At 44.5% G+C, this 26,537-nt stretch overlaps 1 protein-coding gene across 1 annotated transcript in view; it reads left to right on the top strand.

The window, feature by feature from the left end:
• Positions 1 to 26,537, top strand: part of slc37a1 (solute carrier family 37 member 1) — a 107,698-nt gene that overhangs the window by 9,305 nt on the left and 71,856 nt on the right. Inside the window, exons 3-4 of the mRNA XM_067992250.1 lie at positions 356 to 437; positions 25,200 to 25,329. Of these exons, the coding sequence (XP_067848351.1) occupies positions 356 to 437; positions 25,200 to 25,329 (212 nt within the window). The remainder of the gene's footprint in view (positions 1 to 355; positions 438 to 25,199; positions 25,330 to 26,537) is intronic.

The raw sequence follows: 26,537 nt of genomic DNA, 5'->3' as shown, positions 1-26,537 counted from the left end.
AAAATGCTCTTTAAAACCTACCTCTTTGACCAAGCTTTTGGTCACCTGTCCTAATATCATCTTGCGTGGCTCAGCGTCAAAGTTTGTTTGATAACACTCCTGTGAAGCGGCTTGAGACATTTTACTACGTTAAAGTTGCTACATAAAAGCAAGTTGTTCTTGTTGCCCCTGTCACTAATGCGTGGTATACATGTGTACACACCGATGTATGATGCTACATGTGCTTACAGTATGCCATTGAGGTGTGATACCCCCATCACTGATGCTGCACATATTTCCACTTTCTGCTGCCTAAAGAAAGGGGGAAAAAGTTAGGAACAAAAACATGGTACAAACTCTGGAATTTTTTTTTCAGCTACAGAACATTTACGTTGATTCTGACCTTCCTTCTGTACACAGCCTATCATCTGTCTCGGAAGCCAATCAGCATTGTCAAGGTGAGAACCTGTTTCATTCTGGAGCACAATAAAATTGGATAATTTTCTTCAAAAAGAATTATGGACTTGGGAGCAGTGTATAAACTTAGAAAGTCCAAGTGAGTAAATTATTTAAGGAAAAATGAGCAAGCTTAGGTTTAAAAAGAATAGAACTGCTCTATTCAAACGCCTCAGAAATCCCTGCAGAACTGTATAGGGGGACCGTGTAGTTGAGAGCGACAGGTGCCCACGTGAGAACAGCTTGTAATCATGGTACATGTGTTGTCATGTCACCCATGTCAGAAGGGTGTCACTGTACCATTGATCATACCTGTCCTCAGAACTTTACAATTAGAACTAAGGATCAACATGTTGCAGACAAGTTCCCATGGGGCACTGTAGGATGGTCATAGCAGTGGGTGGAATGCAGATTGATTCTCATTGCCAACATGCCATAGTTTGAGTAAAGCTTTCCAGCTTGATATTCCTTTGTCCATTGCTCAGTTTACATTGCTCCTTAAACCCACGACTGCAAGTATAGACTACAACGTTGAACTTCAAATCTACTTGTTAAGTATCATAGAATCATATGGCACAGAAGGAGATCATTCGGCCCATCGTAACTATGCTGGCTCTTTGAAAGAGTTGTCCCATTAGTCCGGCTTCCTTGCTGTTTCCCCATAGCGCTGCAATGTTTCCTTTTCAAGTATATATCCAATTCTCTTAAACCTGCTTCCACCACCCTTTCAGGCAGTGCATTCCAGATCATAACAACTTGCTGCGTTAAAAAATTTCCCCTCATCTTGCCTCTGGTTCTTTTGCCAATTACCTTAAATCTGTGTCCTCTGGTTACCGACCCTCCTACCAGTGGAAACAGTTTCTCCCTATCTACTCTAACAAAACCCCTCATAATTTTGGACACCTCTATTAAATGTCCCCTCCAAGGCCTTGATATCCTTCCTAAAGTGTGATGCCCAGAATGGGACACAATACTCAAGCTGGGGCCCCTTACCAGTGTTTTATAAAGGTTTGGCATAACTTCCTTGCATTTGTACTCTTTGCCTCTATTTATAAAGCCCAGGATCCCGTATGCCTTTTTAACAGCCTGATCAACTTGTCCTGCCACCTTCAAAGATTTGTGTATGTGAACCCCCAGGTGTCTCTGTTCCTGTATCCCCATTAAAATTGTACCATTTAGTTTATATTCCTCTCCTCATTCTTCCTACCAAAATGCATCACTTCACACTTCTAAAAGTTACTTTTTGGAAGCCCTGGGAATGCCCAAAGCCCGATGTGCAGCACACTAAGGATGAAAAGGATAACAGAGAAGGTGAGGTAAATTGAGAAGTTGTGATTAGGTAGGTTTTAAAGCATTACTCTGGAGTGAAGGGGAGAGACATGTCTAAGAGTTGACTTTAAGTAGCAATTGTATTTTTGTAACAGCTGTGTTGATCATTAATGTTGAAATTCCTGTCCAAGCAAACCCAGCCGTCTACTTAAACATTTCTAAGAATCTTAGGTGTAGAAAGGTTCAATTGTCCAGGTGGCTGCTTTGCCCAAAAATAATTAGGGAAGTTAAACTTGCTGTTGGAAAGATATTGCAGATTGTAGCATTACAGTGGCAGTGTTTCCTTTTTCACTGATTATGATTTTAATGACTATAAATGAAGGCATTAACACAGTAACTCCCCAATAAAGAAGATGCAAGAAGTCATTCAGCTACTCTTTCCACACAATCTGCTAAATGTTTAAAGGTTGTTGAAAAATAAATACGGTTAAGAGAGCAGTAGGCTGATGTGGTGCCTTAATATCCCAGTGTGCTGCATTCCAGTTTGGTAGGGGGCAGGGTTGTGCCTGTAATTTCCTACATAAAGCAGTTCACAATTTTGCTCATGGAGCCGATTCATTTCCCTAGAGGGAGGGTTGCGCAATAAGAGAATGAGGCCAATCTACCAGTGCTGCTGGTCCTAGCCATCAGAGGGAGGAATCGATGGGCAATGAGTGAATGAGGCCAACCAAAAAGTGAGTGCTGCTGATACTAGCACTCACTTTTTAACAAACCAAAGTATTGAAGATCCTGATGAAAGTATAGTTTCACAAATGATACTGTAAGTTTCTCTGAGTGCTCTCGTTTAAACCTGAGCATTTTTTAACCATGCCACACTGGAGCCATGTGTGTCCATTTATTCTCTGCTGGCCTAAACCCCTCTGCCCTGGATGCAGGTACAAAGCTTGATATAGGATATTGTTTTTAGTATCTTCCTCTAATCTGACACTGAACAGGATATACACACAAACGGAATTTACAATGTCGGAAGGGTCATCAGTATAGTAGTTACAAGCCAACATGGCTGGGACAGGTTTGGCAAAAGCCTGGTGTCTGCGGCATCAGCCCCTGGAATGTGTCCTGGTGACCTTTGAGATGTGTGTTTTTCTCCAGCCAGAGTTGCCCTGTTATGCCTGCTGTCTGATCAGGACAAACTGAGGCCTTATTCAACTGGTGGAGAACCCATCCTGGGTGGAATGGAGAGGATTCCAGTCAGTAGTCTAGTTGAGAAGGAAAAATTACTTCACTTTCTGGCTTCTAACCTCACTCCATGTTTTTGTATTTTATACTGTTGCAGTTTAGTCCTTCCGGCCTATCTCGAATAACCTGTCCACATAAACAGAGTCTATTCCCTTCGTCATTTTGAAAATCACATTCATGTCACCTCAAAATCTACCTTTGCTAGAAAAAAGCCCCAATTTCTTGAGCCTTTCCTATAGCTAAGAGCCTTAACATTAGGTATCAGCCTGGGTGCCCTTCTGGACCTTCTCTAGGGCCTTGATATCCCCATCATGTGAGGGGACCAAAACTGAGCATGGTGATCCGGCCATACTGAGGTATTGTGCAAGCTAAGTTTCAGTTTTGTTTTATTCGTTCTTGGGATGTGGGCGTCGCTGGCGAGGCCAGCATTTATTGCTCATCCCTAATTGCCCTTGAGAAGGTGGTGGTGAGCCGCCGCCTTGAACCGCTGCAGTCTGTGTGGTGAAGGTTCTCCCACAGTGCTGTTAGGAAGGGAGTTCCAGGATTTTGACCCAGCGACGATGAAGGAATGGCGATATATTTCCAAGTCAGGTGGTAGTGTTCCCATGTGCCTGCTGCCCTTGTCCTTCTAGGTGGTAGAGGTCATGGCTTTGGGAGAAATCATCTGGTTTTATACTGAATTATCCTATACACTCAACACCCTGTTCACTCTCCCCATGACCCCATGAAACAAGTTGTGGGACTTCAACGTTTTGTCAATGACGACTCCCATGTCCCTCTCTTTCTTTGTAACCTCAATTGGATACCCCTGCACATTCCTGTAATTACCCAGACCCAAATGCAACACACTACATTTATCTGCATTGAAGGATGTCTGCCACACACTGGCCCATTCCCCCATTGTATCTAGAACTTTACTATTATACATGTTAGAATTTTACTATTATACGCATTAGTTTTTGAATGGTACTTCATTACACTGTTACATGCAGTAATATAGAGATGCAAGTTATGAAGTACACTACTTTAAAATGGTTTGTTAAATACTGAGTTAATGAAATAATACTACATATATTAGCAACTTTAATCAGGCAGTGTTTTTGCTGGGATCTGTTTCCTTGTATGGAAGTACATAAGCACAGGTGACGTTCCTCATTATGTCACTATACGAGTCTTGTGGTTAGTGATTCTGGCTTGTGGACACTACTGCCTGACTCTGAGCTGTTGTGGAGCTTTTTCTCTTTGGTACCTGATGCATATTAATGTAAATTGTGTGCAGTCTGGAGATTGGGTGAGGGGAGCTGAAGCCACTCTACGTCATGTTGGAGTTCGAGGGGGAGTTGGGTGGTGGGTGGCCGACTATCTTCTGATCTTTGCAAACTCTGAGTGAGCTTCCATCACAATTTAGTGGGTGTAAATGTAGTGTGTTTCATTTGGGTCTGGGTAATCCTAGAAATGTGTATATCTGATATGGTACTCAACCATACATGCAAGGAAGGTGCCTGTTTGTACTCTGAGCTGATCTCAGCTAAGGCAGCAGTTGGGCTGGCCCAATCCCCTTGGGTTAGGAGGGGAAAAAAATCAGCCAGAAATCGTATTCCTAAACACTATAAGGTGTCAGCCCTGGATCAGTGGTAACACTCTCGCCTCCGAATCGCAAGGTTGTGGATTCAATCCCCACTCCAGAGATTTGAGCACACAATCCAAGCTGTCACTTCTGTGTAGTACTGAAGGAGTGCTGCATTGACGGAGGTGCCATCTTTCGGATGAGGCGTTAGACCGAAGCCCCGTCTGCCCTCAGGTGGATGTAAAAGATCCCCTGGCACTATTTGAAGAAGAGCAGGGGAATGTTCTCTGGTGTCCTGGCCAATATTTATCCCTCAACCAACACCTAAAACGGATTATCTGGTCATTGTTTCATTGCTGTTTCTGGTATCTTGCTATGCGTAAATTGGCTGCCGCGTTTTCCAATATTACAACAGTGACTACACTTCAAAAAAGTACTTCATTGGCTGCAAAGTGCTTTGGGACGTCCTGAAGGCATGAAAGGCGCTATAGTGGATTGATTAGGGAAAGCCAGTACGGATTTGTTAAAGGCAAATCGTGTTTAACTAACCTGATAGTTTTTTGATGAGGTAACAGAGAGGGTAGATGAGAGCAATGCAGTTGATGTATATATGGATTTTCAAAAGGCGTTTGATAAAGTGCCGCATGGTAGGCTTATCATCAAGATTGCAGCCCATGGAATAAAGGGGGCAGTAGCAACATGGGTACAGAATTGGCTAAGCAACAGGAAACAGAGACTAGTGGTGGTCGGTTGTTTTTCGAACTGGAGGGAGGTATATAGTGGTAGTCCCCAGGGGTTGGTGCTGGGACCACTGCTTTTCTTGATATATATATTAATGACTTGGACTTGGGTGTACAGGGCACAATTTCAAAATTTGCAGATGACACAAAACTTGGAAGGGTAGTAAATGGTGAGGAGGATAGTGATAGACTTCCAAGAGGATATAGACAAGCTGGTGGCATGGGCGGACACGTGGCAGATGAAATTGAATGCAGAAAAATGCAAAGTGATACATTTTGGTAGGAGGAATGAAGAGACGCAATATAAACTAGAAGGCACAACTTCTCACTGTTGAATATTCACTATGAGTGAAGAATGGCTGTTTGGTTGAGATATTCAAGGGTTAAGTTACGAGGAGAGATTACACAAATTGGGGTTGTATTCTCTGGAGTTTCGAAGGTTAAGGGGTGATCTGATCGAAGTTTACAAGATATTAAGGGGAACGAATAGGGTGGATAGAGAGAAACTATTTCCGCTGGTTGGGGATTTTAGGAGTAGGGGGCACAGTCTAAAAATTAGAGCCAGACCTTTCAGGAGCGAGATTAGAAAACATTTCTACACACAAAGGGTGGTAGAAGTTTGGAACTCTCTTCCGCAAACGGCAATTGATACTAGCTCAATTGCTAAATTTAAGTGCAAGATAGATAGCTTTTTGGCAACCAAAGGTATTAAGGGTTATGGACCAAAGGCAGGTATATGGAGTTAGATCACAGATCAACCATGATCTTATCAAATGGCGGAGCAGGCACGAGGGGCTGAATGGCCTACTCCTGTTCCTATGTTCCTATATTGAATGGCAGTAAGCATCCTCGGAACCGCACCAAGCTAGAGTCAATACTTTTATAAAAGGAGGAGGGAGTCAGGAGAAGGATATGATAGATCCAGACAGGATGTTTGTTTTCAGATAACAGCCTGTTTGTGCTGTTGACATTTGTGTGACATTGATAAGGGAAATGTTGCATTCAGCAATCTTCTTTTCAGGAAGGAGTGTACTTTGCTTTCTTTTTCTCATGACAGATCTTAAGGTGTTTACCCTGTTTCAGATTCCTAAATCAGACCAGTAGATATGATTTGGTTTAATGTTTGCTACTGGGAAGAATGGAGCTTCCAGTGTGTTTTTTTCATTCATTCACAGGATGTGCGCGTTGCTGGCAAGGCCAGCATTTATTGCCCATCCCTAATTGCCCTTGAGAAGGTGGTGGTGAGCCGCCTTCTTGAACCACTGCATTCCGTGCGGCGAAGGTTCCCCCACAGTGCTGTTAGGTAGGTAGTTCCAGGATTTTGACCCAACGACGATGAAGGAATGGCGATATATTTCCAAGCTGGGTTAGTGTGTGAGATGGTGGAGGTGCTGCTATTCCCATGTGCCTGCTGCCCTTGTCCTTCTAGGTGATAGAGGTCGTGGGTCTGGGAGGTGCTGTCGAAGATGCCTTGGCGAGTTGCTGCAGTGCATCTTGTAGATGGTACACACTGCAGCCACGGTGCACCGGTGGAGGGAGTGAATGTTTAAGATGGTAGATGGGGTGCCAATCAAGCGGGCTGCTTTGTCCTGAATGGTATCGAGCATCTTGAGTGTTGTTGGAGCTGCACTATCCAGGCAAGTGGAGAGTATCCCATCACACTCCCGACTTGTGCCTTGTAGATGGTGGAAAGCCTTTGGAGAGTCAGGAGGTGAGTCACTCGCCGCAGAATACCGAGCCTCTGACCTGCTCTTGTAGCCATAGTATTTATGTGGCTGGTCCAGTTAAGTTTTTGGTCAATGTTGACCCCCAGGATGTTGATGGTGGGGGATTCGGCGATGGTAATGCTATTGAATGTCAAGGGGAGATGTTGTTGGAGATGGCCATTGCCTGGCAAGTTTGATGACCTGTTTTGATTAGGGTTCGCTATGTACATTCTGACGGCCTGTTTAATTAGGGTTAGCCATGTACGTTCTGACGGCCTGTTTTTATTCGGGTTAGCTATGTACATTCTGAAGGCCTGTTTTGATTTGGATTGGCTATGTGCATTCTGATGGCCTGTTTCATTTAGGGTTAGCTGTGTACAGTTTGGTCTATCACAGTTCTAATTTTAGTTTCATTGCCAGTGCTGCAGGTTTTTCTGGGCCTGGCTATAGAATCATACAGCACAGAAGGAGGCCATTCGGCCCATCATGCCTGTACTGGCTCTTTGAAAAAGCTATCCAATTAGTCTATGTTTCTAGCCCAACGAGGAAGGAAGCAGTGCTGGATCTAATTGTGGAGAATGAAGCAGGGCAAGTGGGGTGTGATTCAATGGGAGAACATCTGGGTAACAGTGATCATAATATAATTAGTTTTAAAGTAATTGCGGAAAGGGACAAAGAAAAATTAAAGGTGAAAATACCCAACCGGAAGAGAGCCAATTTCAGTGATTTGAGAAGGGACCTAGCACTGGTGGACTGGAAACAAAGATTGGTCACGAAAACAGTAAATGAGCAATGGCAGGCCTTCAAAGCGGAGATAGTCTGGGTACAAACCAAGCATATTCCCATAAGGAGGAAAGATAGGGAATCTAAAGCTAAAGCTCCCTGGATAACAAAGGAAATAGAGGTTAAAATAAAACAACAAAAGGAGGTTTATGACAAATGTCAGGTACAGAATACAGTAGAAAACCAGAGGGTGCGGGGGAAATTGAAAAAGGATATGAGAAGGGCAAAGAGAGAATATGAGAAAAGATTAGCGGGTAACATAAAAGAGAACCCAACAATCTTTTATAAATATATAAACATAAAAGGATAGTTAAAGAAATGGTGTGGCCGTTTAGGGACAAAGAAGGAAATCTTCTCGTAGAGGCAGAGGGCATGATTGAGGTAATGAATGAGTACTTTGCATCTGTCTTCACAAAAGAAGAGGACAAAGTTAATGTCGCAGTTGAGGAGGAGGGAGTAGATATATTGGATAGGATAAAAATAGGTAGAAAGGAGGTGCCAAGTAAGTTGGCATCACCCAAAGTTAACAAGTCACCTGGTCCAGATGGGATACATCCTAGATTGCTGAGGGAAGCAAGGGTGGAGATAGTAGAAGCTCTGACCACAATCTTTCAATCACCCTCGGAATATGGGAGTGATGCCAGAGGACTGGAGGATTGCAAATGTTAGATCCCTATTCAAAAAAGGGGAGAGGGATAAACCTGGTGACTACAGGCCAATCAGTCTAACGTCAGTGGTGGGAAAACTTCTAGAGACCATTGTCAAGGACAAAATTAATTCTCACTTGGAGAAGCATGAGTTAATAAGGGTCAGCCAGCACGGATTTGTTAAAGGCAAATTGTATCTGACAAACCTGATTGAGTTCTCTGATGAAGCATAGTGATGGTTGATGAAGGTAGTGCAGTAAATATTGTATATATGGACTTTCAAAAGGGATTTGATAAAGTACCACATAACAGACTTATTCGGAAAATAGAAGCACGTGGGATTAAAGGGACAGTGGTAACTTGGGTAGGTAATTGGCTAATGGATAGGAGGCAGAGAGTCATGGTAAACGGATGCTATTTTGACTGGAGAGAAGTATGCAGTGGGATCCCCCAAGGATTGGTATTAGGACCAATGTTTTTCTAAATGACCTGGACTTGGGTATGGGGAGTACAATTTTGAAGTTTGTGGATGATTTAAAATTTGGCAATGTAGTAAATAGTGAGGAGGATAGTAACAGACTTCAGGAGGATAGAGACTGGTGAAATGGGCAGACACATGGCAGATGCAATTTAATGCAGATAAGTGTGAAGTGATGCACTTTGGGAGGAACAACATGGAGAGGCAATATAATCTAAATGGTTCTATTTTGAGGTGGATACAAGAGCAGAGGAACCTGAGGGTGCATATTCACAAATCTTTTAAGGTGGCAGGACAAGTTGATAAGGTGGTTAAGAAAGCATATGGGACACTTGGCTTTGTAAATAGGGGCACTGAATACAAAAACAAGGAAGTTATGCTGAACCTTTACAAATCACTGGTTAGGCTTGTGTACAATTCTGGGTACCATGCTTTAGAAAGGATGTCAAGCCCTTGGAGAAGGTACAGGGGAGGTTTACCAGGATGATAGGTGGGATGAGAGATTTCAGTTATGTGGAGAGATTGGAGAAGCTGGGATTGTTCTCCTTGGAGCAGAGAAGATTAAGGGGAGAAGTAATAGATGTATTCAAAATAATGAGGGGTTTAGATAGAGCAAATAGGGAGAAACTAGATTTAAAATAATTGGCAAAAGAACTAGAGGGGAAATTAGGAGAATTTTTTTCACACAGAGGATTGTTAAGATCTGGAACGCACTACCTGAAAGGGTAGTGGAAGCAGAGTCCAGAGGAACTTTCAAAAGGCATTTGGACATGTACTTGAAGAGGACTAATTTACAGGGTTATGGTGAAAAAGCTGGGGAGTGGGACTAAATTGTAAAGAGCTGGCAGAGGCACGATGGGACGAATGGCCTCCTTTGCTGTATGATTCTAGTCTCACTCCTCTGCTTTACCCCATGGCCCTGCAATTTTTTCCCTTTCAAGTATTTATCCATTTCCCTTTTGAAAGTTACTATTGAATTTGTTTCCACCACCCTTTCAGGCAGCGCATTCCAGATCATAACAAATTGTGTAAAAAAAAAAAAAAAATCCTTCTCATCCTCCCGTCCCTCCCCCATTGTTTTGCCAATTATCTTAAAGCTGTGTGCTCTGGTTACTGAACCTCCTGCCTGTGGAAACAGTTTCTCCTTACTTACTCTATCAACACCCCTCATAATTTTCAACCCCTCTATTAAATCTCCCCTTAACCTTCTCTGCTCTAAGGAAAACAATCCCAGCTTCTCAAGCCTAACAGAAGAACATAAGAAATAGGAGCAGGAGTAGGCCATATGGCCCCTCGAACCTGCTCTTCCATTCGATAAGATCATGGCTGATCTTCTATCTCAACTGCACTTTCCCGCCCTATCCCCATATCCCTTGATTCCCTTAGTGTCCAAATATCCATCAATCTCAGTCTTGAATATACTCAACGACTGAGCATCCACAGCCCTCTGGGGTAGAGAATTCCAAAGATTCACAACCCTCTGAGTGAAGAAATTTTTCCTCATCTTGGTCCTAAATGACTTATCTTCATACTATGACCTCTAGTTGTGGACTCTGCAGCCAGGGGAAACAGCCTCTCAACATCTATCCTGTCAAGCCCTCTAAGAATTTTATACGTTTCAATGAGATCACTGCTCATTCTTCTAAACTCCAGAGAACATAGGCCCATTCTACTCAATCTCCTCACAGGACAACCTTCTCATTCCAGGAATCAATCTTGTGAACCTTCGTTGCACCCACTCTAAGGCAAGAATATCCTTCGTTGGGTTAGGAGACCAAAACTGTACACAGTATCTAGATCTGGTCTCACTAATTGCAACAAGACCTCCTTACTTTTATACTCCAACCCCCTTGCAATAAAGGCTAACATACCATTTGCCTTCCTAATTGCTCGCTGTACCTGCATGTTAACGTTCTGTGATTCGTGTACAAGGACACTCAAATCCCTCTGACCACCAACATTTCTTAGTCTCTCCCCTTTTTAAAAAATATTCTGCTTTTCTATTCTTCCTACCAAAGTGGATAATTTCACATTTCCCACATACTCCATCTGCCACCTTCTCGCCCACTCACTTAACCTGTCTATATCCCTTTGCAGCCTCTTTGCGCGTCCTCACAGATTACTTTCCCGCCTGGCTTTGTATTGTTAGCAAACTTGGTCCACTCACCTAAGTCATTAATATCGATTGTAAACAGCAGAGGCCCAAACACTTGCGGCACCCCTCTAGTTACAACTTGCCAACCTGAGAGTGACCCATTTATTCCTAGTCCGTTTTCTGTCTGTTAACCAATTCTCAATCCACGCTAATATATTACCCCCAATACCATGAGCCCTAATCTTGTGTAACTGCCTTTTGAAAATCTAAATATACTATTTCCACTGGTTCCCCCTTATCTACCTGCTCGTTACATCCTCAAAAAGCTCTAATAGATTTGTCAAACACGATTTGTCTCTCCACATAACTGAAGTCCCTCATCCCTGGTACTCAGGACCCCATATGCTTTTTTTAAAAGCCTCATCAACTTGTCCTGCCACCTTCAAAGATTCTTGTATGTGAATCACCAGGTCTCTTCTGTTCCTGCACCCCCTTTCAAATTGTACTATTTAGTTAACAACTGCTAATTCTTCCTTCCAAAATGTAGCACTTCACACTCTTTGGATAACTCTATAGTTGGGCATAGGGCATGATTTTGACCCTGAGCCGGGAAGAGGGCAGGGGGGTTCAAATTGCGGAGAGGAAACCCGGAAATACAGGCCTGATTGATAGGCTGGTCTCAGTTGGATGAGAGACCAGCCAGGGAGAGGACGTGTTCAGGTATGTCTTCAGGTAAGTCTTTGTTTGTATGGATGGGGGTGGGGGGGCATGGGTTGGCATGGGGGTCATGAGGGGAGGGATCGGGGGCCAGTCACAGGGTTGGGGCGTGTCAGGATCGGGGGTCATTGCAGGGGTCTGGGATCATTGGGGGGATTGGGGTCGGGGGTCCGTGATCATTGGGGGGGATTGGGGTCAGGGGTCAGCGATCGGGGAGCGGGGGTTCGTGACCATCGGGGAGGTCACTGCAGGTAGGGTGATTGGGCCTGGAAGAAGCACTCCTGCTCCTCTGGGCCCACAAGTTGTGCCAGAAAAGCACCTACCTGATCGTCTCGGGCCTTCTCGCCTCCTTTCACAAGGCGTGAAAGAGAAGGCCCGGGAATCCTGGCCCCCCAGGGTTGAAATTGGAAACTGTGGCAAAATGGAGGCCCGAAGCCTCCTTGAAAGGTTTTAAGGCCCGACCTGCCTCTTGGGAGCGGGTTGGTTGCCCGCCCCTCGTCCCGCCCCAGCGAAAACTGGAAATGGCTGGGTTAGGGGCGGGTCTGAAATGGATGCAATTTTGAATGCCCCCCCCCCCCCCTGCCCCCAACCCACCCCTTTTTCACTTTTAAAATCGTGCCCATGGAGTCTACAGCACAGAAACAGGCCATTCAGCCCAACTGGCCTATGTTGGCGTTTATGCTCCACATGAGCCTCCTCCCACCCCTCTTCATCTAACCCTATCAGCATATCCTTCTATTCCTTTCTCCTTCATGTGTTTATCTAGCTTTCCCTTAAATGCAACTGTTATTCGCCTCAACTACTCCTTGTGGTAGCGAGTTCCATTTTCTAACCATGCTTTGGGTAAAGAACTCGTGAATTCTCTATTGGATTTATTGGTGACTATCTTATAATTATGGCCCCTAGTTTTGGTCTCCCCCCACAAGTGGAAATATCTTATCAACGTTTACCTTATCAAACCCCCTCCTAAATTTAAAGTCCTCTATTTGGTCACCCCTCAACCTTTTTTCTAGAGAAATGAGCCCCAGCCTGTTCAGTCTTTCCTGATAAGTATATCCTCTCAGTTCTGGTATCATCCTTGTGAATCTTTTTTGCACCTTCTACAGCACCTCTATACCCTTTTAAGAATGTGGAGACCAGAACTGTGCATAGTACTCCGTGTGGTCTAACCAAGGTTCGATACAAGTTTAACATAACTTCTCTAATAAATGTGCAGGGCTACGGGGATAGGGTGGGACAGTGGGACTAGCTGGATTGCTGGCGCGGACTCGATGGGCCGATTAGCCTCCTTCCGTGCTGTAACCTTCTATGATTCTACAATTCTTTGATTTTCAATTCTATCCCTCTGGAAATGATCCCCAGTGCATGGTTTGCTTTTTTATGGTCTTATTCACCTGCGTCACTAATTTGGTGATTTATGTATGTGTATCCCTTTGCTCATCTGCCCCATTTAGATTCTTATTATCGAAGCAGAATGTGGCCTCCTTAGTCTTCCTACCGAAATGTAACATCTCACATCTAACTATATTGAAATTCATTATCTGCGTTAAATTTCATCTGCCATGTGTTTGCCCATTTCACCTGTCTGTCTGTGTCCTCCTGAAGTCTGCTACTATCCTCCTCACTGTTTACTCCATTCCGTACATATTTTCAAGGGGAGAGGAGAACAGGTAACAGGCTAATATTTCCAAGGCGCTTTTTTCCAGTGTTCCATTAGTTGTAATTGTCCGTAGGAAGGACTTGAATGTTGGGTGTTTATATGCATGGAGTTTGTCGTTAATATGATAATTTCCTTTGAATTTAGTGGATGAAATTCCTAGGTTTGTTTTTAGCAGAGAAACTAATGGAGTAAATTGCGTAATTTTCTATTGGTGCCTCTTACTGTCTTGTTTTCCTCATTATAGCTGAAATAAAGCTGTAGGAGGTTGAGATCAAAATTAGTTTTGAGTGTGTTTTAATTTCCTGCATGTGAGTGAACCGTTGTCTGCAGAATGATTTGCTGGTTTAAATTGGTTGTGAGTGTTCAGCATTGATTGCACTGACATTGATTGTTCCTGCCTGAGACCTCATTGGTGTTACAAATTCAGGTCTGCCACAGATTCTTGGGTCTTGGGTTTAGTGGAATCAGTCACTGCCATAAGTGTTTGAACATCTTACTTTTATGGGAGTTAACTCACACTGCGCTATATCTACTTGTACGATAGTGTAACCCGGGTGTTTAACAACAATACTCCTTTGTGACCTGAACCAGATAAACATGTTTTTCACACATGTACAGCGAAACCTATATAAATGGATGCTTCCAAAAAACGGACACTTATTGACAGTCCCAAATAACTTACATTGTAATAGATACAAGGCACTCTGAAACCACGGACATTCCCAAATTACGAACTACAGACAGCCTTCAATGTACACCCTTTTACACCTTAAAACATGGGACACAGCCCGACGTCACACTTTAAAATATTCAAAGTACGTATCTGAGTCTGAAGATCGTGATCACTGATGGATTGTTGCTGCATTCCTTTTTGTCCCTGCCGGTATCGAGGTTTGAGTCCCCCCTGCAACAGCTGTCTTTGCTGGTATCGGGGTTAGAATCCCCCCTTCAGCCGCTGTCCCTGCCCTGTATTGGGGTTTGAATCCCCCCTTCAGCCGCTGTCCCTGCCCTGTATCGGGGTTTGAATCCCCCCTTCAGCTGCTGTCCCTGCCCTGTATTGGGGTTTGAATCCCCCCTTCAGCCGCTGTCCCTGCCCTGTATTGGGGTTTGAATCCCCCCTGCAGCCGCTGTCCCTGCCCTGTATCGGGGTTTGAATCCCCCCTGCAGCCGCTGTCCCTGCCCTGTATCGGGGTTTGAATCCCCCCTGCAGCCGCTGTCCCTGCCCTGTATCGGGGTTTGAATCCCCCCTGCAGCCGCTGTCCCTGCCCTGTATCGGGGTTTGAATCCCCCCTGCAGCCGCTGTCCCTGCCCTGTATTGGGGTTTGAATCCCCCCTGCAGCCGCTGTCCCTGCCCTGTATTGGGGTTTGAATCCCCCCTTCAGCCGCTGTCCCTGCCCTATATTGGGGTTTGAATCCCCCCTGCAGCCGCTGTCCCTGCCCTGTCTTGGGGTTTGAATCCCCCCTGCAGCCGCTGTCCCTGCCCTGTCTTGGGGTTTGAATCCCCCCCTGCAGCAGCTGTCTTTGCTGGTATTGGGGTTTGAATCCCCCCTGTAGCCGCATTCCCTGCCTGTATGGGGGTTTGAAACCCCCTGCAGCCGCTGTCCCTGCCCTGTATTGGGGTTTGAATTCCCCCCTGTAGCCGCATTCCTTGCCTGTATTGGGGTTTGAATCCCCCCTGCAGCTGCTGTCCCTGTCTGTATTGGGGTTCATACCCCTGCCCCCCCCCCCCCCCCCCCCCCCCGTAACAGCTATCCCTGCCTGTATTGGGGTTTAAATCCCCCTGCAGCCGCTGTCCCTGCCTGTATTGGGGTTTGAATCCCCCTGCAGCTGCTGTCACTGCCTGTATCGGGGTTTATATCCCCCCTGTAGCAGCTGTCCCTGACTGTATCAGGGTGTGAATCCCCGCTGTAGCTGTTATAAATTGGATAGCCCGGTGGTGAAGGATAGAATATTAGAGCCTGGACTTCAGTTGCTTCCAAGCCTTTATTTACAGAGATCCACATTCCACACACCACACCCTAGATAAGCTCTCATATATATGGATACAAGACAGTTCCAATTGATACACACCACCTCAATACAATTAACACTAATTGATATAAATCACATGGATACAATTAACAGTAGCAGCTGCCCCTTCCTGTATCAAGATTTAAATCCCCCCTGTAGCAACTATCCCTGTCTGTACTGGGGTTTGAAACCCCCCTGTAGCCGCTGTCTCTGCCTGTATTAGGGTTTGATTCACCCCTGCAGTATCTGAGGGGGATGCAGAATGGGACTGTAGGAGTATTTGAGGGGGGTTGTGGAGAGGGATTGCAGGAGTATCTGAGATGGGGGAGAATGGCACTGTGGGAGTATCTGAGATGGGGGAGAATGGCACTGTGGGAGTATCTGAGGTGGGGGGGTAATGGCACTGTGGGAGTATCTGAGGTGGGGGGTGAATGGGACTGTGGGAGGGGGTGTGGAGTGGGATTGTAGGAGTATCTTGGGGGGGGGGGGGGGGGTAGTGGGACTGTAGGATTATCTGAGGTGGATGTGGAGTGGGACTGTGGGAATATTTGAGGGGGGTGTGGAGTGGGACTGTGGGAATATTTGAGGGGGGTGTGGAGTGGGACTGTAGGAGTATCTGAGGGGGGTGTGGAGTGGGACTGTAGGAGTATCTGAGGGGGGTGTGGAGTGGGACTGTGCAGTATCTGAGGGGGGTGTGGAGTGGGACTGTGGGAATATTTTTGGGGGGTGTGGAGTGGGACTGTGGGAATATTTGAGGGGGGTGTGGAGTGGGACTGTGGGAATATTTGAGGGGGGTGTGGAGTGGGACTGTAGGAGTATCTGAGGGGGGTGTGGAGTGGGACTGTGCAGTATCTGAGGGGGGTGTGGAGTGGGACTGTGCAGTATCTGAGGGGGGTATGGAGTGGGATTGTAGGGGTATCTGAGAGCGGTGTAGACGAACCACAACTGGAGTTAAATATTCAAAAACAAACTGTTTAAAAGTTAATGGGACTATCACATTTTGGCTTTTTTTGGCCATTTTCCACAGAAAAGATTTTGAAAAATAGTTATTATTTAATGTTGTGTTTTGAAGCATAATGTATTTACGCAAATTAAAATAAAGGTTATAAATAATAAGCAAATCATTAGCTTGTCTCTGTATTGAATGAATATCTCCCACGTATTGTGTTGGCGGGGGATTGGTTCTGGCAGTCAGTCAGGATTTTTAAGAAAAATGCTGCGAGGCAGTCAGGCGACAAAAGCTGTGAGAAGATGGAATGTAGGGTGGAGTAGGTGGTAGTTAACTTGTTTAAGTCAAGATGTGCAGGAAGCAGGATGTGTTTTTTTATTTTGTGCTACTACTCAAAGATAAGTTGTACTGATAGAAATGAGTTCAGTCATAACCACTATTCTGTATGTTTCAACTTACTGTGAAATTAAGCAGCTCATTGATCTGTATCACGCCTCATCTCACCAAGTATTGGTTCCATCTGTCTTTGGAGAGATTGAAGAAGTATGTGTGCGAAAGACACAACTTCCCAGTTTAGGTTACAAATTGGTATTCTTGTTACATTTCCAGATTATGCTAGTGTACAAGTAGGTATAGGGAGTGTTAGTCAACTCAACAACTACTTGGAGTTATATAGTGCCTTCAATGTAGAAAAATATCCCAAGGTGCTTCACTGGCATAGTCAAAAAAAAATGGATGCGAGCCAAAGAACGAGATATTAGGAGCAGTGACTAAAAGCTTTGTCAAAGAGGTGAATTTAAAGAGGGTCTTAAATAAGAAAGGTAGGTAGAGAGCCAGATGGATTTAGGGCTGGAATTCCAGTGTGTGGGGCCTAGGCAGCTGAAGGTAATGCTGTCAATAATTGGACGAAAGAAGGGGTGATGCACAAGGGACCAGAGTCAGAGAAACGAGAGTTTGGAGGGGATTATAGGGCTGGAGGAAGCTACAGAGATTGGGTGGAGTGTGGCCATGAAAGGATTTAAACGTGAGGATGAGAATTTTTAATTGGAGGCGTTTGGGGACCGGTGTAGGTCAGCAATATCAGGGGTGATGGGTAAGTGGGACTTGTTGTGGGAGAGGAAAAAGGCAGCAGAACTTTGGATGAGCTGGTGTTAATAGAGGATGGGAGCTGGCCAGTAAAGCACTGGAATTGAGTCTGGAGGTGACAGCGGCATGGATGAAGGTTTCAGGAGCAGATCGGCTGAAGTAGGTGCAGAGGTGGGTGATATTAGAGGTGAAACTAGGTGGTGTTTATGATTTCATCCAATGTTGGAAGCTCAGTGGTGGTCTAGTTAGGATGCAGAGGTCCCACACAGGAGGTTGGTGAACACAATTAGAGCACATGGAATTGGAGGTAATGTACTGGCATGGATTGCGAATTGGTTGACATACAGAAAACAGAGAGTAGGAATAAACGGGTCTTTTTCAGGTTGGCAGACTGTGACTAGTGGGGTACTGCATTGATTGGTGCTTGGGCCCCAGTTATTCACAATCTATATCAATGATTTGGATGAGGGGACCAAATGTAATATTTCCAAGTTTGCTGATGACACAAAACTAGATGGGAATGTGAGGAGGATGCAAAGAGGCTTCAAGAGGATATCGACAGGCTAAGTGAGTGGGCAAGAACATGGCAGATGGAATATAATGTGAAGTTATCCACTTTGGTAGGAAAAACAGAAATGTGGAGTATTTTTTAAATGGTGAGAGATTGGGAAATGTTGATGTTCAAAGGGACTTGGGTGTCCTTGTACATGAGTCACTGAAAGCTAACATGCAGGTGCAGCAAGCAATTAGGAAGGCAAATGGTATGTTGGCCCTTAATACAACAGGATTTGAGTACAGGAGTAAAGATGTCTTACTGCAATTACATAGGACCTTGGTGAGACCACACCTGGAGTATTGTGTACAATTTTGGTCTCCTTACCTAAGAAAGGATATACTTGCCATAGAGGTAGTGCAACGAAGGTTCACCAGACTGATTCCTGGGATAGTGGGATTATCGTATGAGGAGAGATTGAGTAGACTAGCCCTGTATTCTCTAGAGTTTAGAAGAATGAGAGGTGATCTCATTGAAACATACAAAATTCTTACAGGGCTCGAAAGGGTAGATGCAGGGAGGATGTTTCTCATTGCTGGGGAGTCTAGAACCAGGGGTCACAGTCTCAGAGTAAGGGGTAGGCCATTTAGGGCTGAGATGAGGAGAAATCTCTTCACTCAGAGGGTGGTGAATCTTTGGAATTCTCTACCCCAGAGGGCTGTGGAGGCTCAGTCATTGAGTACATTCAAAACACAGATCGATAGATTTCTAGATATTAAAGGCATCAAGGGATATGAGGATAGTGCAGGAAAATGGCGTTGAGGTAGAAGATCAGCCGCGATCTTGTTGAATGGTGGAGCAGGCTCGAGGGGTCAGATGGCCTACTCCTACTCCTGCTCCTATTTCTTACGTTCTTATGAACAGTCTGGTTCAGCCTGAGACAGTGGCCGGGTATGGGGTTGGAAACTGTGGCAAGATTATGGAGTTTGTGATGGGAGTTGTAGTTGACGGCTTCAGTCTTCCCAATGTTTAGCTGGAGGAAATTGCGGCACATCCAAGGCTGGACGTCAGACAAGCAGTCTGATAACATAGGCAGCAGACGGATTGTCAGAGGTGGTGGAGAGGTATAGCTGGGTGTTGTGAGCATACATGTGGAAGCTGACCCCGTGTCTACAGATGATGTCACCAAGGGGCAGCATGTAGATGAGGAAGAGGTGGGAGCCCAAGAATAGTTTCTTGAGATATTTCGGTGGTAACCGTAGGGGTGGGAAGATAAGCCATTGTTGGAGATGCCCTGGATACGATTGGATAGGTAAAAGTTGACCGTGTCAAAGGCTACAGGGGATGAAGATGGACAGTGCACCACACACAGTCACAGAGGTTGTCATTAGTGACTTTGATTAGACCTGCGTTGGTGCTGTGGTGGTGTGGAAAAATGATGTGGAGAGATTTAAACAGGGAGTGCGGGAAGAATGGGCGTGGATCTTGGAGGCAAAATACATTCAAGGACTTTGGACAGGAAAGGGAGATGGTACAGTAGTTTGCAAGGACAAAGGGGTTAAGGGTGGGTTTTTTGAGGAGTCCATTACGCAGGGTGAAATTAATGAGCACTTAGAAAAGCATGGGCTGATCAGGGACAGTCAGGGAAGGGTGTGCTTGATTAATTGAATTCCATTTTTTGAAGAAATCAAAGAGTAGCTAAAGGGAAGGTGGTAATGTTGTTTATATTCATTTCATAATCTCTTTGATAAAATGACATGAGACTTTTTCTGAAAATTAAGGCACATGGTAATAAAGGAAATGTAGCCAAATGGATGGACAGCTGGCTAGTCAAGAGAAGGGACTAGATGAATGTTTTTTGGATTGGATTGGTAGTAATATGTTTCGGATCTGTGCTGTGACCTCTATATTTTTCATTTATATAAGTGATTTGGACATGCACACAAGAGGACTAATATCCAAATTTGCTGCTGATACCTAATTTGGGGAACTCAGGAAGATTGTAGGAGATTGCAGAAGGACATAGACAGGTTAGCAAATTGGGCAGATAGTTGGCAGATGCAGTTGAATGCAGATATTGTGAAGTAGTACATGTTAGGAAAAAGAACAGTTTTAAAAAAAGTACCCTAAATGATATTCTTAAAAGTGGAACTACAGAGAGATCTATGGGTGCAAGATACTTAGATCTTTAAATGTGGGAGTGCAGGAAAAAAGGCCAAGAGAAAACAAATGGGATTCTAGATTTTACACATGGAGACATTGAATTTTCTAAGCAAGGAAGTGATTTTGAATTTGTACAAGACATTAGTTAGGCCACAATTGGAGTATTGTGGGTGGTTCTGGATACTCAATTATAGGGACGTTATTAGAGCCATGGAAAGTGGACAGTGAAGATACATAGAATTATAGAATGATACAGCTCAGAAGGAGGCCAATCGGCCCATTGTCTGGTGCTGGCTCTTTGAAAGAGCTATCCAATTAGTCCCACTCCCTTGCCCTTTCCCCATAGTCCTGCAAATTTGCCCCTTCAAGTATTTATCCAATTCCCTTTTGAAAGTTACTATTGAATCTGCTTCCACCACCCTTTCAGGCAGTTCATTACAGAACATAATAAATCTCTGTGTTAAAAAAAATGTTTCCTCATGTCGCCTCTAGTTCTTCTGCCAATCACCTTAAATCTGTAACCTCTGGTTACTGACCCTTCTGCCATTGGAAACAGTTTATCCTTATTTACTCTGTCAAAACCCTTCATGAATTTGAACACCTCAATTAAATCTCCTCTTAATCATCTCTGCTCCAAGGAGAACAACCCCCGCTTCTCTAGCCTCTCCACGTAACTGAAGTCCCTCATCCCTGGTATCATTCTCATAAATCTCTTCTGCACCCTCTCTAAGGCCTTGACATTCTTCCTAAAGTGTGATGCCCAGAACTGGACACAATACTCCAGCTGCGGCCTAACCATTGATTTGTAAAGATTAGCATAACTTCCTTGCTTTTGTACTCTATGCCTATGTTTTCAAATTTACAACACCAAGTTATAGTCCAGCAATTTTATTTTAAATTCACAAGCTTTCGGAGGCTACCTCCTTCCTCAGGTGAACGATGTGGAAATGAAATCCTCGAAATGAAGTCGCATTTATAATTCACAGAACAATGCTTGGTGATAACAGACAGTTTTTTCAACTGCCTGTTGCCAAGGCAATCAGTGTGCAGACAGACAGGTGTTACCTGCCAGGTCTCAGAATATACAAATCACCAAAAAAAGCAACAAACAAAAAAAAAGAGATAGAGAGGTAGAAACATAGAAAAGACAGCAACTGACCCGTTATATTAAAAACAGATAACATTTGTTCGCTGGTGGGGTAACGTGTAGCGTGACATGAACCCAAGATCCCGGTTGAGGCCGTCCTCATGGGTGCGGAACTTGGCTATCAATTTCTGCTCGACGATTTTGCGTTGTCGTGTGTCTCGAAGGCCGCCTTGGAGTACGCTTACCCGAAGGTCGGTGGATGAATGTCCATGACTGCTGAAGTGTTCCCCGACTGGGAGGGAACCCTCCTGTTTGGCGATTGGACTTCTTCACTGCACAAGACCTCCAACCAACACTATACACCAGATACATCGACGACATTTTCTTTCTATGGACCCACGGCAAGGAATCACTAAAGAGACTACACGATAACATCAACAAGTTCCATCCCACCATCAAACTCACCATGGACTACTCCTCAGAATCAGTTTCTTTCTTGGACACACGAATCTCCATCAAAGACGGGCACCTCAGCACCTCACTCTACCGCAAGCCCACAGACAACCTCACGATGCTCCACTTTTCCAGCTTCCACCCTAACCACGTCAAAGAGGCCATCCCCGATGGACAGGCCCTTGCTAACGAGTCTATTATGTGGTACCTTATCAAATGTCTTTTGAAAGTCTATATACCACAACATCAACACACTCCCTTCATCAACTCCGTTGCTTCATCAAAGAACTCAATTAAGTTAGTGCTGGCTGTCATTTATTAACCCATATTTTTCTAAGTGACAATTAATTATGTCTTGAATTATTGTGTCTCAAAGTTTCCCCACCACAGATTTTAGGCTCACTATCCAGTAGTCGCCGGGTTTATCCCTCTCTCCTTTGTTGAACAGGGGTGCAACATTTGCAATCCTCCAGTCCTCTGGCAACGCTTCCATATCTAAGGAGGATTGGAAGATTGTGGCCAGAGCCCCTGCTATCTCCACCCTTCTCTCAGCAACCTAGGATGCATCTCCCTACCTAACAGCACTGTGGGAGAACCTTCACCACACGGCCTGCAGCGGTTCAAGAAGGCGGCTCACCACCACCTTCTCAAGGACAATTAGGGATGGGCAATAAATGCTGGCCTTGCCAACGATGCCCACATTCCATGAATGAACCCAACTCTGTGGGTGAGATATTAAGGGAAACAGATAGGGTGGATAGAGAGAAACTATTTCTGCTGGTTGGGGATTCTAGGAGTAGGGGGCACAGTCTAAAAATTAGAGCCAGACCTTTCAGGAGTGAGATTAGAAAACATTTCGACACACAGGATGCACTGCAGCAACTCGGCAAGGCTTTTTCGACAGCACCTCCTAAACCCGCGACCTCTACCACCTAGAAGGACAAGAGCAGCAGGCACATGGGAACAACACCACCTGCACGTTCCCCTCCAAGTCACACACCATCCCGACTTGGAAATATATCGCCGTTCCTTCATCGTTGCTGGGTCAAAATCCTGGAACTCCCTTCCTAACAGCCCTGTGGGAGAACCTTCACCATACGGACTGCAGCGGTTCAAGAAGGCGGCTCACCACCACCTTCTCGAGGGCAATTAGGAATGGGCAATAAATGCTGGCCTTGCCAGCGACGCCCACATCCCATGAACGAATAAAAAAAAACAAAGGTTTTTTTGATGCTAGCTCAATTGCTAAATTTAAATCTGAGATAGATAGCTTTTTGGCAACCAAAGGTATTAAGGGATATGGGCCAAAGGCAGGTATATGGAGTTAGATCACAGATCAACCATGATCTTATCAAATGGCAGAGCAGGCTCGAGGGGCTGAATGGCCTACTCCTGTTCCTATATTCCTATGTGAGCTGGATCAGCATCAGTAGAGATAGTAATTCAGGATGCTGGCTAGGAGGAGTTACTGAGTTCAACAGTGTGAGAGAACTTGAATATCAAATCTTGATTTCTTGACCATTTCATTATATGTTTGATTAAAACAGAAGTAAATAAAATTCTGTTGAAGTTACATAGAATTACACAACATTTAGAGCACAGGAACAGGCCATTTGGCCCAACTGGTTTCTGCCAGTGTTTCTGCTCTACACAAGCCTCCTCTCTCCCGACTTCATCTCACCATATCAGCATAACTTATCCAGCGTCTCCTTAAATGCATCTATGCCATTTGCTTCAACTACTTGTGGTAGCAAGTTCCACATTCTAACCACTCTGGGTAAAGAAGTTCCTCCTGAATTCCTTATTGGATTTATTAGTGACTATATTATATTTATTATTACTAGTTTTGGACTTCCTACAAGTGGAAACATCGTCTCTACATCGACCTTATCAAACACCTTCATAATTTTAAAGACCTTTATTAGGTCACCCCATAGCCTTCTCTGTTCCAGAGAAAAGAGCCCCAGCCTGTTCAGTCTCTCCTGCTGGTTATAAACTCTCAGTTCCAGTATCGTACTTGTAAATCTTTTTTGCACCTTCTCCAGTGCCTCTATATTCTTTTTGTAATATGGAGACCAGAACTGGGCACAGTACTCTAAGTGTGGTGTCACCAAGTTTCTGTACAAGTTTAACACAACTTCTCTGCTTTTCAATTCTGCTCCTCTAGAAATGAACCCCAGTGCTTTGTTTGCATTTTTATGGCCTTGACAACCTGCATTGCTACTTTTAATGATTGTAAATCTGCACCCCTAGATCCCTTTGCTTCTCTATCCTATTGAGACTCTTATTTTTCAAGGAATATGTGACCTCCTTATTCCTCCTACCAAAATGCACCACCTCATACATATCTAAATTGAAAATCATTTGCCATTTACACGCCAATTCTGCAAAATTATTAACATTCGCGCCAGACAAGTGCCAGGCAATGACCATCTCCAACAAGAGAGAGTCTAACCACCTCCCCTTGACATTCAACAGCATTACCATTGCCGAATCCCCCACCATCAACATCCTGGGGGTCACCATTGACCAGAAGCTTAACTGGACCAGCTATATAAATACTGTGGCTACAAGAGCAGGTCAGAGGCTGGGTATTCTGCGGTGAGTGATTCACCTCCTGACTCCCCAAAGCCTTTCCAACATCTACAAAGCACAAGTCAGGAGTGTGATGGGATACTCTCCACTTGCCTGAATGAGTGCAGCTCCAACAACACTCAAGAAGCTCGACACCATCCAGGACAAAGCAGCCTGCTTGATTGGCACCCCATCCACCACCCTAAACATTCACTTCTTTCACCGCTGGCGCACAGTGGCTGCAGTGTGTACCATCCACAGGATGCACTGCAGCAACTCGCCAAGGCTTCTTCGACAGCACCTCCAAAACCCGCGACCCCTACCACCTAGAAGGACAAGAGCAGCAGGTATATGGGAACAACACCACCTGCATGTTCCCCTCCAAGTCACACACCATCCCGACTTGGAAATATATCGCCGTTCCTTCATCATTGCGGGATCAAAATCCTGGAACTTCCTTCCTAACAGCACTGTGGGAGATCCTTCACCACACGGACTGCAGCGGTTCAAGAAGGCGGCTCACCACCACCTTCTCGAGGGCAATTAGGGATGGGCAATAAATTCTGGCTTTGCCAGCGACGCCCACATCCCATGAACAAATTAAAAAAAAACATCTCTTATTTTGTCGCACTCTTCCTCAATATTAACTATACCCCCCATCATATTTATTTGCAACTCCTGTTGTTTTTTTAAAAAATCAGTCCTGACTGTGACATATATATATATATCCCAGCTAATGATTAATTCCATTCACCTCTCCCTGCCGAAGCTCTGTGTTTTTCCCAGATGATGTTTGTAATTGTTTCTCTCATTGGATGGAACATCGCCTCGTATTTAAGGAACCCAGGAAGATGTAATGCTGAGCAGTGATGGAACCATTAACTAAAGTGTCAAATGCTGACCTGTAGTGTCAGGTAACAGGAATAAGTGAACCATCCTCTCCTTTACTTCATGCAGTGAGCAGTAACATAAATACTCAGTGCATTACCTGCCTTAGAGCATGTTGTACAGACAGGACTGCCATATACTGAACTGTGTTTCTTTACAGAGTGCATTGCACATGAATTGCTCGCTGACCAATGAAATCGAACTATACAGTTACAAGGAGCATTTGGTTCAGGCTAAACTCCTCGGAAAACCCTTCTCTAATGACACGTGGTGCAGCTGGGAGCCATTTGGTGAGTGATTACATTAGGATCAGAAAGTGCCTTGTGTAAATAACAGCAGTAATTATACACTGAATGGAAGTGAGCTCAGTGCTGTGGAAGAATAGATGGATTTGATGGTACAGGACATTAAGGACAGCATTTCAGGTTGATAAAACTGTTTTTTAAAAAAAAAAGCCAATGGAATTCTAGGTTTTGTCAGAAGAGGTATATAATATAAAAACCGAGGTAATAATAAGCCTACATAAAACCTTAATATGACCTCAGTGAGAGTGCTGTGTGGTGTATTGGGCTGTGCACTACAGGAAGGATATAGGGAAGTAAGAGTGGAAATTGCGGGGCTCTGGCCACAATCTTCCAATCCTCCTTAGATATGGGAGTGGTGCCAAAGGACTGGAGGATTGCAAATGAAACACCCCTGTTCAAAAAAGGGGAGAGGGATAAACCCAGCAATTACAGGTGGTGGGGAAACCTTTAGAGACAATAATCTGAGACAAAATTAACTGGCACTTGGAAAAGTATGAACTAATAAATGAAAGTTAGCATGGATTTGTTAAAGGAAAATCGTGTTTGATTAACTTGATTGAGTTCTTTGATGAAGTAACAGAGAGGAGCGATGAGGGTGGTGTGGTTGATGTACACATGAACTTTCAAAAGACATTTGATAAAGTACCACTTAATAAACTTGTTAGCAAAATTAGAATCATAGAATGGTTACAGCACAGAAGGAGGCCGTTCGGACCTTCAAGTCCGTGCCGGCTCTCTGCAAGAGTAATCCAGCTAGTCCCACTCCCCTGCCCTTTCCCTGTAGCCCTGCAATTTTTTTTCTTTCAAGTACTTATCCAATTCCCTTTTGAAAGCCACGATTGAATCCGCCTCCACCACCCTTTCCGGCAGTGCATTCCAAATCATAACCACTCGCTGCATAAAAAAGTTTTTCCTCATGTCGCTTTTGGTTCTTTTGCCAATTACCTTAAATCTGTGTCCTCTGGTTCTTGACCCTTCTGCCAATGGGAACAGCTTCTCTCTATCTACTCTGTCTAGACCCCTCATGATTTTGAAGAACCTCTATCAAGTCTCCTCTCAACCTTCTCTGCTCTAAGGAGAACAACCCCAGCTTCTCCATTCTATCCACATAACTGAAGTCCCTCATCCCTGGAACCATTCTAGTAAATCTTTTCTGCTCCTTCTCTAAGGCCTTCACATCCTTCCTAAAGTGG

Source organism: Heptranchias perlo, chromosome 11 (genome assembly GCF_035084215.1).
Source record: "Heptranchias perlo isolate sHepPer1 chromosome 11, sHepPer1.hap1, whole genome shotgun sequence".
Classification (NCBI taxonomy): Eukaryota; Metazoa; Chordata; class Chondrichthyes; order Hexanchiformes; family Hexanchidae; genus Heptranchias; species Heptranchias perlo.
Note: the sequence above shows the minus strand (reverse complement) of the source record. Positions and strands in the feature narration are given on the sequence as shown.